At 41.2% G+C, this 13,024-nt stretch overlaps 1 protein-coding gene across 1 annotated transcript in view; it reads left to right on the forward strand.

The window, feature by feature from the left end:
* The window catches only part of LOC144500706 (ras-related protein Rab-5C), a 49,931-nt gene extending 43,072 nt beyond the window's left edge, over positions 1-6,859 (forward strand). Inside the window, exons 4-6 of the mRNA XM_078224039.1 lie at positions 2,267-2,389; positions 2,545-2,638; positions 4,731-6,859. Of these exons, the coding sequence (XP_078080165.1) occupies positions 2,267-2,389; positions 2,545-2,638; positions 4,731-4,846 (333 nt within the window). The 3' untranslated portion in view covers positions 4,847-6,859. The remainder of the gene's footprint in view (positions 1-2,266; positions 2,390-2,544; positions 2,639-4,730) is intronic.
* The last annotated feature ends 6,165 nt before the right edge of the window (positions 6,860-13,024 follow it).

Here is a 13,024-nt window from a genome sequence, read left to right on the forward strand (position 1 = left end):
TCCCAGTCTGTTCATGTGGCTATCTAGATAAGTTTTAAATGATCCTAGCTTGTCTGCCTCAACCACCTTGCTTGGTTGTGCATTCCAGGCCCCCACCACCCTCCGTGTAAAAAAAAAAAACGTTTCCCGCATATCTATATTGAACCTGAACCTTGCTCCCCTCACCTTGAACTTGTGACCCCTTGTGTTTGTCATTTCTGACCTGGGCGAAAAAGCTTCCAACTGTTCACCCTATATATGCCCTTCATAATTTTATAAACTTCTATATAACCATTATTATAAACCAAAGGGCAGCACAGTAGCACAGTGGTTAGCACTGCTGCTTCACAGCTCCAAGGACCTGGGTTCGATTCCCGGCTCAGGTCACTGTCTGTGTGGAGTTTGCACATTCTCCTTGTGTCTGCGTGGGTTTCCTCCAGGTGCTCCGGTTTCCTCCCACAGTCCAAAGGTGTGCGGGTTAGGTTGATTGGCCATGCTAAAAATTGCCCCTTTTTAGCGGGTAAAATATATAGGGATATGGGGGTAGGGCCTGGGTAGGATTGTGATCGGTGCAGACTTGATGGGTCGAATGGCCTCTTTCTGCACTGTAGGGTTCTATGATTCTATTAGGTCGCCCCTCAACCTCCGTCTTTCCAGGGAGAACAACCCTAGTTTACTCAATCTCAATTCGTCTAGTAAGCCTTCTCTATTTAGTTTTGTCAGTTTGCAGAATAAACTTAATGGTAATTAATTTGTCTTGAGTTCAGAAAGGAGTCAGAAAAATGTTAATACTGGTTTAAACACCAAATTCTCAACTCATTAACAAGGGGAAAATTCTTAAATGCAAATGAGTATACTATTAACCATATTAAATGCTTCCTGCAAAACAAGTTTTATAATCTTGATTATTTAAGTCTTGCCAATAAAACCTTAAACTTCTGAATTCCACTGAACTAGCAGGTCTGGAACTGTTCACAAACTGGTTTATGATGGGTTTTCCCTTCTGACAACCTTCATTTGGAACCTTTGCCAAACTTTCAAGCATTTTCTCTCCATTATTTCCTCCATATTTCAAATTGACACAAGGAATCCAGACTGGGATGTTTTTAAGTCTTCTAGACTTGAGCTTTAGCTTCCAAAGATTTTTTGATTTATGCTTGCTATTGCCTACTGCTTGGTGGGAAACTTTCTAGTTGTAACTAAACTCAGGCTGAGACGGGAGTTGATTTTAATAAATAATTATTGATAAAAGCTTGCCACATGTGTAAAGGATTGGATAAATAAAGGGAAATTTTGTAGGGCCACGGGGGAGAGAGTAGGTGGGAATGAGGACTAATTTGATCTCTCTAGCTGACACTGGCACGATTGGGTAAATGGCGGCCTCCTGTGTTGTAACATTCTATGATAAAACATTTGGCTCTATACAAGTGTGTGTGTGCGCGTGCTGTCAAGCTCTGTCCTGACATTTTGATCTGGTTGGGATTTCCCTCATAGCCACTTGTTTTGCACAAAGGATTTAAGTCTTGGAACACTTTACTTTGAACATATGATTTCCTTTTTTTTTGAACCAACATTGTTGGTTCCTGAACTTGTAAATGTTCCAGTGCTGCCCCAAGGCCATTGAATAAGTTGCTCATTTGTTCAGTCACAATCATTTTTTTGAAGCTGGTTTAATAATACTGTGCGTTTTTAGCTAGTAAAAATATTCTCCAAATTAGTTATGGTTTTGTTTGTGCCTGAATAGTCAAGTATTGAACCAAACTAGGTTACAAGATGTGCTTTATGGGCAATTAATTGGGTAGCAGATAACTTAAACCCTCCTGCGTAGGTGAAGAGATTGCTCAGCTGTGTAGCTCATGACATTTTAAACATGTTGCATTTCCTGCTCACATTAACTGTGTGACTGTCACAGTCTGAGGATTCGGGGTAGACCATTTCGGACGGAGATGAGACATTTCTTCACCCAAAGAATGGTGAGCCTGTGGAATTCATTACCACGGGAAGTAGTTGATGCCAAAACATTGAATGCATTCAAGAGGCGGCTGGGTATAGCACTTGGGGTGAATGGGATCAAAGGTTATGGGGAGAAAGCTGTTGAGTTGGACGATCCGCCGTGATCGTGACGAATGGTGGAGCAGGCTCGAAGGGCCAAAATGGCCACCTCCTGCTCCTATCTTGTATGTACGTAATACTGTACCACTGGGTGAATGCCGGACAATTAGATGGAATCTATTGTGGATCTGCACCCCTGCTCCAAAAAGTTTAATGTTTATGTTTAAACTTATAGGACACCTTTGCACGAGCCAAGAACTGGGTAAAAGAGCTGCAGCGACAAGCCAGCCCGAATATAGTGATTGCATTAGCTGGTAACAAGGCTGACCTTGCAAATAAGAGAGCTGTAGAATTCCAGGTAAGTCGTTGCTAAGCATGTGCGTGCTTCAGTTATCTTCCTTTCCCCATTGGATGTAAACCGCCCTTTTCGCAGCCTTATTTTATATTTAGATATGTTGAGTGTGTCGCTCATTTGGATGCTGTTATTAGAGTTCTGATTGCTTTGATTTTCAGGAAGCACAAGCATATGCAGAAGACAACAGCTTGCTGTTCATGGAGACATCAGCAAAGACTGCAATGAATGTGAATGAGATATTTATGGCCATAGGTATGTGAATGCCTTTGATTGCACAGCCAGATTCTTTATCTTGAGAAGTTTTCTGATTTCCCTGTCCTTCTGGTGTTGCCATTTTGACAGTTGCATGCACGCAGTCTCCTCTGCAACTGTTTTTTCTGTGAGCTGGTTTGGTTTTGTACTTCTATTGATTCACGACACCCAGTTGAACATTAATGTATCTAAGGTGGTAAGTGATCACTAGTCTTAAATGCACTTGATCACTTATTAATCCTCCCCAAATGCACTGAGATAACGATCACTGAAGGTAGGTCACTGGGCAGTAGCCCTCCAAAAATTTTCAGCTAACTGAAGTTGCATCACCCTCTATTTTATTAACAGGATTTTGTTGTTGCTGTCCCTTAGGAGAAATACTGCATCACTTCAAATAAGCTAATTGCAAGTGGTAGCGTCATTATGCATTACTGGTAAACCATTAAAAGCTACTCCAAAAATGCCCTGATTACAACCCGATAACCAGTGAAGCCAAATGGTTGTGGTCTTTTCACATGCTTTAGGTATGCCAGACATAGTTTGCTTGTATTAAAGGAAATACATGAAAGCCTGAGGGAAATAAACATGCGAATGCTTGAAGTTTATACCCTGCCTCAACCTGCAAATGTTCATTGTCGTTTTAGCACATTTTGAAACTACAATGGATTTTTTTCATCAAAAATTTGGATTTTTTTAATTATGCGGTGCTTGTCATTTTGAGAATGAATTCCAGTTGTATGTTAGCTTGGCTTGCTTGGTAGTGCTTTCTGCACCTGAGACGGGGGAGTTTTGGATTCAAGTCCCACTCTAGTGACTTGAAGACAAAACTCAAAGGCTGACACTCCAGTATATTATAGAGCAACTGAAGAGAGGTTATCCTCTCAAAAAAAAGTGTTCCGAACACAGTACTGAACAGATGATTAAGAAATTTCTTGGTGTTTTAATGCCCTTCTATAGAATCCCTACAGTGCAAAAGGAGGCCATTTGGCCAATCCAGTCTGCACTGACTCTCTGACAGAGCATCTTACCCAGGCTCCATCCCCATAACACCACGTATTTGCCCCCTAACCTACCTATCCTGAGACACTAAGGGGCTATTTAGCATGGCCAATCCACCTGAACACTTTTTGGACTGTGGGAGAAAACTAGAGCACCCGGAGGAAATCCACACAGATACAAGAAGAATATGCAAACTCTACACAGTTACCTGAGGCAGGAATTGGACCTGGGTCCCTGGCGCTGTGAGGCAACAGTGCTAACAATTGTCACAGTGCCACCTGGACTGATATGAAGAGAGACTGGATTGACTGGGCTTGTACTCACTGGAATTTAGAGCGAGAGGGGATCTCATAGAAACATATAGAATCCTGATGGGACAGGACAGGCTAGATGCAGGAAGAATGTTCCTGATGGTGGGGAAGCCCAGAACTTGGGGTCACAGTCTAAGAATAACAGGGAAGCCATTCAGGGCTGAGATGAGAAAGAACTTCACTCAGTTGTGAACCTGTGGAATTCTCTACCACAGAAAGCTGTTGGGGTCAGTCTGTTAGATATGTTCAAGAAGGAGCTACATGTGGCCCTTGCGGCTAAAAGCATCACCGGAGTGGGATACTGAACATATAATCAGCCATGATATTGAATGGTGGTGCAAACTTGAAGGGCCAAATGGCCAACAGCTGCACCTATTTTCTATGTTTCTAAACTAGAGTGACATTATGGAGGAGGCCAGTGAGTGGTGTCTCGCATTAACAATGTGTGGGGTTAAAAGTGCAGCCAAAATTTGGGGTGAAACTGGGCTGGTATTTCCAGGGTGGGTGGAAATCCAAAGGTTTTCCTCCAATCTGATGGCATGGGTCGACTTTACAGTCTGTAAATGTTTTCTGAAGCCACCACAATTCACTTCCACGCCGTAATGTCCATATTGTCATTTCAGGTGCTCAGTAAATGGCAGTAGCTGGTAAAGCTCCTCCGGAATTTCTCATTTAGATTGTTCATGACTGGATCTTTATGTTGCGACTAAGTAGAGAAAGTTTGGCAATAATGTGCGTGTTTTTCTTTTAAAAAAAAAATTAACTATCCAAACCTTTTACAGCCAAAAAGCTGCCGAAGAACGAGCCTCAGAATGCGGGTGGAACCTCGGGCCGAACCAGGGGCGTGGACCTCCAGGAGACCAGTCCGCAGAGTCGGAGCCAGTGCTGCAGTAATTAAATTGGTAACTGGCAGGTGTCTTCACAAAACCCCAACCGGAATCCCATTTACCACTCGCACTTACCGCAAGACCGGCGACCGATCACCGCATTGGTTCCTCGCACCACTCCAATCAGATGGGAGGAAATCCGCCAACACTTTTCCGTATAAAATAAATTTTAAGTCTTAAATCACCTTTTTTAATATGAACCCTTTGCTCTTCCCTTCTAATTGCGGTGGCGGATGCATGCACCAGTTATTTTGACCCAACTTTTTCTGGGTGAATCCTTCATTTTCAGACTCTACAATCTTGTATAATATTCTGGAGAGAAAAGATTTAAAAAAAAATAATAGATTAGGTGTCTTTTTGTGAAAAATCTTCCTAAAGAGCTACTTTGCATAGTAAACCACCCATCTAATAAATGTAACAGATATTAATTTAACATGGGAATCAGCGGTTAAATGTTCTGACCAAATCTCAATTATGAATTTTGAAAAGGATTTCTCTGTATTTGTAATGTAAGTTTTCTTTTCCATATATTCAATCAGTAGACCATTATGTCCATACAGCACCTTCGAATATACCTATTTTGTCCTTCCTTTTGTGTTCCGAAAGCATGGAGTGTTTTTTTTTTGGTTTCCAGTGTAATGCACTATTCTATTCCGATGTTTGCAATAACTTGTAAATTTTGATGTCCTTGGAGGTGATGTGATGTCACTAATGTCAGTAATTACAATCTTGCACACTGCTCTGATTTGTGGAGCTTGTTCAGTCACGCTGTGACTGTTGGCAGTGAAAGACCGAGCTTGCGTGTGTGAGAAGCACCAGTCTGTAATACAAAAATCTGTAATTTGACAAATAAAAATAGAGGGAGGTATCCATTAATTCCAGTTTGTATTTGTTCTGTAATAAAGAGTGTATAGAACTTTTTAATTACCAACTCCCTTGGTGTCACAGACTTGTAGTAATGCAAGTGGCAATTAACCTACAGTATCTTTTATGTATTGAAGTATTAATTTGACAACTTTGCAAATGCAAATGGTGGAACTAATGCTTATAACAATTTGGTATAAAGTATGCTTCAAGTGCAGTACTGTTAATAGCATCTTCAGACGTTGCTGCCAGCTAGCTTGAGATAAAATGCCTAATGTGACAGGATTTAGAATGTAAAAGGGTGAGAGAATGGCTTTTTTTAAAAACTGGTAGTGATAATGAAACTTCATTTTTCTCCAGCAGTGTGTGATTTCATTTTCACTAACTTCAGTAAGTGGTCCTAGTTCTGAGATGACTTGTGCTAAGTACAATGCAGGACTCATCCAGCAACTAGTGCCTTGCAATATTAATTGCACCATAATCTCGATCTGTATTTTTCGTACAAGTGTATCCTACTGATATCAAATGTGGATCTGTACACACTGCTGTGCAGCAGCCTTTAACATTCTGGAACTGAGGCACATTTTGATAACTGAGCACTAGTGGTTTAACATCCCACAAATTCGTGCTGATTACTTCTAATAAACTCATCAACTTCAAAAAATGGCTGTATCTATCTTCCTTTTTGGTAATGTGAACTTGCAACAAACAAAGCCACCGCAGTTCAAAGTGAGGTGCTGTGGTTTCCTGAATACAACCTGGGTCTAGATGGTTAAATATACAAAGGAGACTGACCTCTGAGCTCCGAATTGCCTGTGCACATGGCTTGGTGAAGCATTGGAACGCGTGCCATGGTTACTTTGTCACTGTCAGCACCTGGTTTGTTTGGAGAAGTTTGTAAGAAATCTGCAACTTAATGGATTTGGGTCAGAGATCAGTTTAGAAACCAAGTGTTTTGTGAGCCTGATTGAGAACACCGAGGCTTCACAGACAACACTTTAATATTGAATCATCATAGCTGAGCTTTGTAAATCTACATCTCTTCCCCTCTCCTCCTCCCCCACTGTGTTTCTCTCTCTAACTCTTACAGCAGAATGAGCTCTTTAGAAAGTAAAAGAATATTCCAATTATAATTATCAATAAAACATGGTTAGTGTTTTAGTCGCTGGCTTGCGTCTGCTGACTTCACAAGCAACCCTAATTAATTTTTGCTCTTTCCCATTTGGTAACACTGGCTGTTTGGGTAACTGGTCTTTAGAAATGGAATGCGTAAAATGGAAAACCCCAATGTGAAGAATGACATAATAGTCTTGATTATGCTGTCAAAAATGACCAGATACAAATTCCCAATATAGAGTATGAGTTCTTAACCATGTTTTAGTTTACAGGAACTGATTTCAAACTGAGGAAAAAGGAACCAGGCAGCATTCTCTTCACTTAGTGCGTTAGTTCAGGCAGATTGGCCACCAGTTATTTATGGATGGAAAAAGACGACTCAACACATCACTCATCTATTCAGAAAACCTCCAGTTTTCCTGCTGCAGTGGTCAGATATTAAATTATTTCAATCTCTCTCCTATTGGAGGTACATTCCATTGATCAATTTGTGAAGAACTTTTCTTCACTGTTTCTAAATCTGTCCTTAATTTTTTTATTCATTCGTGGGACATGGGTGTCACTGGCTGGCCAGCATTTATTGCCCATCTCTAATTGCCCAAGGGCAATGGAGAGTCAACCACACTGCTGTGGCTCTGGAGTCACAGACCAGGTAAGGACGACAGATTTCCTTTCCTGAAGGACATTAGTGAACCAGATGGGTTTTTTCGACAATGGTCAACAGTAGATTCTTGATTCCAGATTTTTTTATTAATGCAAATTCCACTATCTGCTATGGTGGGATTTGAACCCAGGTCCCCAGAACATTAGCTGAGTTTCTCGATTAATTGTCTAGCAATAATACCACTAGGCCATTGTCTCCATTTAATTGGTTTAAATCTCTGCTTCTATGCTGTCAGGACAATTGAAAGTAGTTTTTCAGATTTGTGTGTTTATAGGAGTTATATTAAAAATGATTCGTATAACCTTTCAAGTCCCAGTTACCCCAAAGTGCTTTACAGCCAATGAAGCACTTGCAGTCATGATGTGGAGATGCCAGCATTGGGCTAGGGTAGGCACTGTAAGAAGTCTCACAACACCAGGTTAAAGTCCTACAGGACTTTATTGCTACCAAATAAACCTGTTGGACTTTAACCTGGTATTGAGACTTCTTATTGCATTTGCAGGGTAGTTGCTGTTGTAGAAAAGCTAATTTTGCATACAGCAAAACAAACTGCAATGTGGTGATAACCAGAACTTGTGATTTTTGAATTGACGTACTGACCAGGATAACGTCGAATGTTTAATGATCACCCCATCTCTCAAAGCACTTTACAGCCAATTGAGTACTTTTGAAATGTAGTCACTGTTGTAATGTTGGAAATCCAGCAGTCAATTTGTGCACAAACTCCCAAAAAGAACCAACCTGGATAAACACCAGTCAGGTTTATTTTGAGGAAAGTTGGTATGAGACATTGCTATTGAAAGAACCTGTTGTTCTGTCGGATTATAGATCTGGATAAGCCGCCAATCCTATTTGAGGAGCAGATGACAGAACTATGCAAAGAAATCTGAAACACCAGTAAATGATGTGTGCACTGATTAAAGTCCTGGGGAAAGGAAAAAGGTCAAGTTCGTCAGCAGAGCTGAAGAGGAAATCGAGGAAGTTGATGGGTTCTGTGTATTGCTGCTGCTACCGCAACCCTTTTCATTTTATACAGCATGATTAATGTAGTACATGTCCCAAGGCACTGTACAGAGCTGTGAGCAGTCGGTGATCTAAGTGACTTGGTATGGGTTAGGCTAGGGGCATCTGAGTTTTGTCTGAGCTAGTGTGCACTAAATTCTATAGGTAAAAAAGTGACAATCAAAGCTTTTCCTTTCATGAATCAATACCTGTTCTTGTGCCCTGTTGGCATGTACAAAAACTAGTCACATGTAATTATGGGTGTCACTGGTTGGCTGGCATTCATTGTCCATCTCTAGTTGCCCTTGAACTCGAGTGGCTTGCTAGACCATTTCAGAGGGCAGTTGAGAGTCAACCACATTGTTGTGGCTCTGGAGCCATATATAGGCCAGACCAGGTAAGGGCGACAGATTTCCTTCCCTAAAGGGCATTAGTGAACCAGATGAGTTTTTCCGACAATGGTTTCATAGTCATCAGTAGATTCTTAATTCCAGATATTTTTATTTATTATTGAATTAAAATTCCACCATCTGCCATGCGTAGGAATCGAACTCGGGTCCCCAGAACATAAACTCAGTTAATCGATTAATTATCAAACGATAATACCACAAGGCCATTGCCTTCCCTTAATATAAGAAATGTGACAGCCAATTTGCGTGCACGCTCCTATAACCAGCATTGTGGTAGTGAGCAGATCAGCTGCTTTGTTATATTGCTCAAGTAATATTGGCAGGGCACTGGCTGAACTTCACTTTTAAAAAGTGCCACAGCTTCTTCAAAGCTCAGATGAATGTTTTAATGACTTATTTGATAAGGGGTGGCACAGTGCTTAGCACTGCTGCCTCTCAGCACCAGGGACCCGGGGTTCGATTCCCGGCTTGGGTGAGTTTGCACATTCTCCCCTTTTCTGCGCGAGTTTCCTCCCCATTCCAAACATGTACGGGTTAGGTTGATTGGCCATGCTAAAATTGCCCCTTTTAGTGTCGGGGACTAGCTATGGTAAATATGTGGGCTTACAGGAATAGGGCCTGGGTGGGATTGTGGTCAATGCAAACTTGATGTGCCGATTGACCTCCTGCACTGTAAGTTTCTATAATGCAGCATTCCCTCAGTAATATGCTACGGTTTCAATCTACATGTGAGCGTAAGTCTCTGGAGTGGGTCTTGAACCCATGATGATTCACTCAGATGAGGCAATGCTGCCACTGAGCCAAGACTGATGTACTGATGATGCATTATGGTTTTATTCAAAATAATTCTATTTCCATTTACAAATGTTATTGAAATGGAAAGTTTCACTACTTTGAAGGTTGTAGATATAACGCCAAGATTACATTCAAACTTGTCGTCATTAAATGTAATGGCATCAACATGAAAATCATTCTTTAGCGTATGTACCACTGGCTTTGCCACAAAACTGATGTGATCCACTTGGCTTTGAGTTACTATTGACATTCCCAGAAATACTGAAGGAAAATTTTCCAGACGCCATTGCAGTCACATTCCACTGACTTTTGGCATTTGATGGCTTTGATCACCAGTTCAGTAGATTTCAATGAGGCATTTGACAACCAATTCTCAGAAATTTTGAAGTGGTTAGCAATGAGTTAAAAGGTGTTTTAATGCATATCATACATTTTTTTAAAATAGTGACTTGCATTCTGTAGAGGGAGGGAAGCTTTGAGGCTTTTGTACGCCTTTGGTTTTATCACCTCCATCCTTTCACAGGATGTGGGCACTGCTGGCTAGACCAGCATTTATTGACCATCCCTAATTGCCCCCAAGAAGCTGCTGCAGTCCATGTGGTGTAGGTACATGGTGCTGTTAGAGAAGTGTGTGGTGAGCACTGTGGGTGAGGGATTAAACTAGTGTCAAAGGCAAGGAAATGGGAGCCTGAGGGGGAAACATGAGAGGGAAACTGAAATTAAAGTAAAAATCAAAAGTGAAAGGCGGAGGAAATGAGAGCTAGCCGCAAATAGGGCCGTAGTACAAGAAAAGTGTAAAAATGTTGAGTCTAATGGCACTCAAATGCACAGGGCATTTGTATTAAGGTAGATGAATTAACTGCAAATGATGTAAATGGATACAGCATGATCATCATTGTGGCGACATGGTGGCAGGGTGATCAAGGATGGGAATTGAATATTCGACATTTAGGAAGGACAGGGAAAAGGAGATGGAGTGACATTGTTAGGAAAAGATGCCATCAGTGCAATAGTGAGACAAAAATGGCTTGGAAAATCAAGATGTAGAATCGGGCTGGGGTGGAGCTAACTAGCATCAAGAGTCGAAAACATTAATGGGAGTTGTCTATAGCCTTCCAAACAGTAGTGGTAAGATCAGGGTGTCGAACAGGAAATTAGAAAAATGCATGTTACGGGGTGCTACAGTATTGATGGCTGTCTTTAGGGGATTTTCACAGTAACTTCTTCATTGCAGTGCTAATAGCCTACTTGTGACAAACTTTTTTTAATCAACATATAGACTGGGCAAAAAATTAGCAATAATACTATGGCAGATGAATTCCTGGAGAGTGAGAGGTTTCTTTTTAGACCAGTATGTCAAGGAACCAACTGGGGAATAGGCTAGCCTGCATTTGACATTGCATTGCAAAGGGGTTAATTAGTTTTATGTGGGGTTCCTTAGGGAAGAGTGACCGTCACATGATAGAATTCTTTACGGAAAGTGAAGTAGTCCAATCTGAAGATGAAAGCAAAATACTGCGGATGCTGGAATCTAAAACAGAAAATGCTGGAAAATCTTAGCAGGTCTGACAGCATCTGCAGAGAGAGTAGAGCCAACATTTCGAGTCATTTGCTCTGACAAAGATGTTGTCAGACCTGCTGAGAATTTTCAGTATTTTCTGTTTTTAGTCCAATCTGAAACTAGGGCCCTAAAATCTAAACAAAGGAGGCTACATAGCCATGAGTGGTGAGCTGGCAAAGGTAGATTGAGGAACTTTCATTAAAAGGCATGATGGTGGATGGGCAATGGTATAACATAAGGAGTGCATGCATGCATTCCAACACTTGTACTTTTCTCTGGTGCAAAAGTGTCCCAACTGTGACTTACAAAAGAAATTCAGGATAGTATTGGATCCAAAGAGGAGTTGTATGAAGTTGCTGGAAAAAGTAGCAAGTCTGAGGATTGGAAACAGTTTAGAATTCAACAAAAGATGACGATGATCGATGGAAAGTGGATTCAGTGTTAGATCAGCCATGATCTTATTAAATTATGGATCAGGCTTGAAGGAGCTGAATGGCCTGCTCCTGTTCCTATTTCTTAAGGTCATATGGCTAACCTCACAGTAGTAGGAAAACTGCTAGTGTCTATTACAAATGGTGTGATAACCAGACACTTGGAAAATATCAGTAGTATTATACAAAGTCAACATGGATTTATGAAAGGGAAATCATGTTTGATAAACCTACTGGAGTTTTTGAGGGCGTAACTAGTAGAACAGATAAGGAACAAGCAGTAGAAATGGTGTATTTGGATTTTCAGAAAGCTTTAGACAAAGCCCCACATAAGGGGTTAATGTATAAAATTAACACTCGAGATTGGGGGTAATATACTGGTATGGTTTGAGAAGTAGTTGGCAGACAGGAAATGGAAAATAGGAATAATATCTTTAGCAGAGTGACGAGTGGGATATAGCAGGGATCAGTGCTAGGGCCCCAGCTATTCGCAATATATATCAATGATTTTCATTCGGGAATCAAGTGTAACATTTCCAAGTTTGCTGATGATGCAAAACTGGGTGGGAATGAGAGTGGTGAGGAGGATATAAAGAGGCTTCAGGTGATTTTGACAGGTTGAGTGAGTGGAAAATACATGGCAGATACAGTACAACATGGATAAGTGCCAAGATCTTCACTTTGGTAGGAAAAACAGAATGGCAGAGTATGTAAATTTATAAAGGGACCTGGATGTCCTTGTACACCAATCACCGAGAGCATGTAGAATGTAGGACATCAAGCTGTCAGGATGGAAAATGCATTGGCCTTCACTGCAAGAGGACTTGAGTGCAGGAGCAAGGATGTCTTACTGCCATTGTACAGGTGAGACCACATGTGGAGGAGTTGTAAGCAGTTTTAGTCTCCTTAAATAAGAAAGAATATTCTTGCCATAGAGGGAGTGCAGCAAAGGTTCACCAGACTGACCCCTGGGATGGCAGGACTGTCATATGAGGAGGGATTGGGTTGAGTAGGTCTGTATTCACTGGAGTTTAGTAGAATGAGTGGGAATCTCATTGAAAAGTATAACGTTCTGAGGGTTGTACAGAATGGATGATGGTTCCTGTGGCTGGGAGTGCTGGAACAAGGGGTCACTATCTCAGAGTATGTGGTAGGCCATTTAGGACTGGGGTGAGAAGAAATCTGTTCATTAAGAAGATGGTGAACCTGTGGAATTCTCTACCGCAATGGGCAGTGGAGGCTAAATTACTGAATGTATTTGAGGAAATAGATTTCTAGACACTTTAGGGTTTTTAGGGATATGGAGCGAGAGCAGAAATATGGTGTTGAAATAGAGGATCAGTTAT

The sequence above is a fragment of the Mustelus asterias genome, chromosome 11, assembly GCF_964213995.1.
Source record: "Mustelus asterias chromosome 11, sMusAst1.hap1.1, whole genome shotgun sequence".
Taxonomy (NCBI): domain Eukaryota; kingdom Metazoa; phylum Chordata; class Chondrichthyes; order Carcharhiniformes; family Triakidae; genus Mustelus; species Mustelus asterias.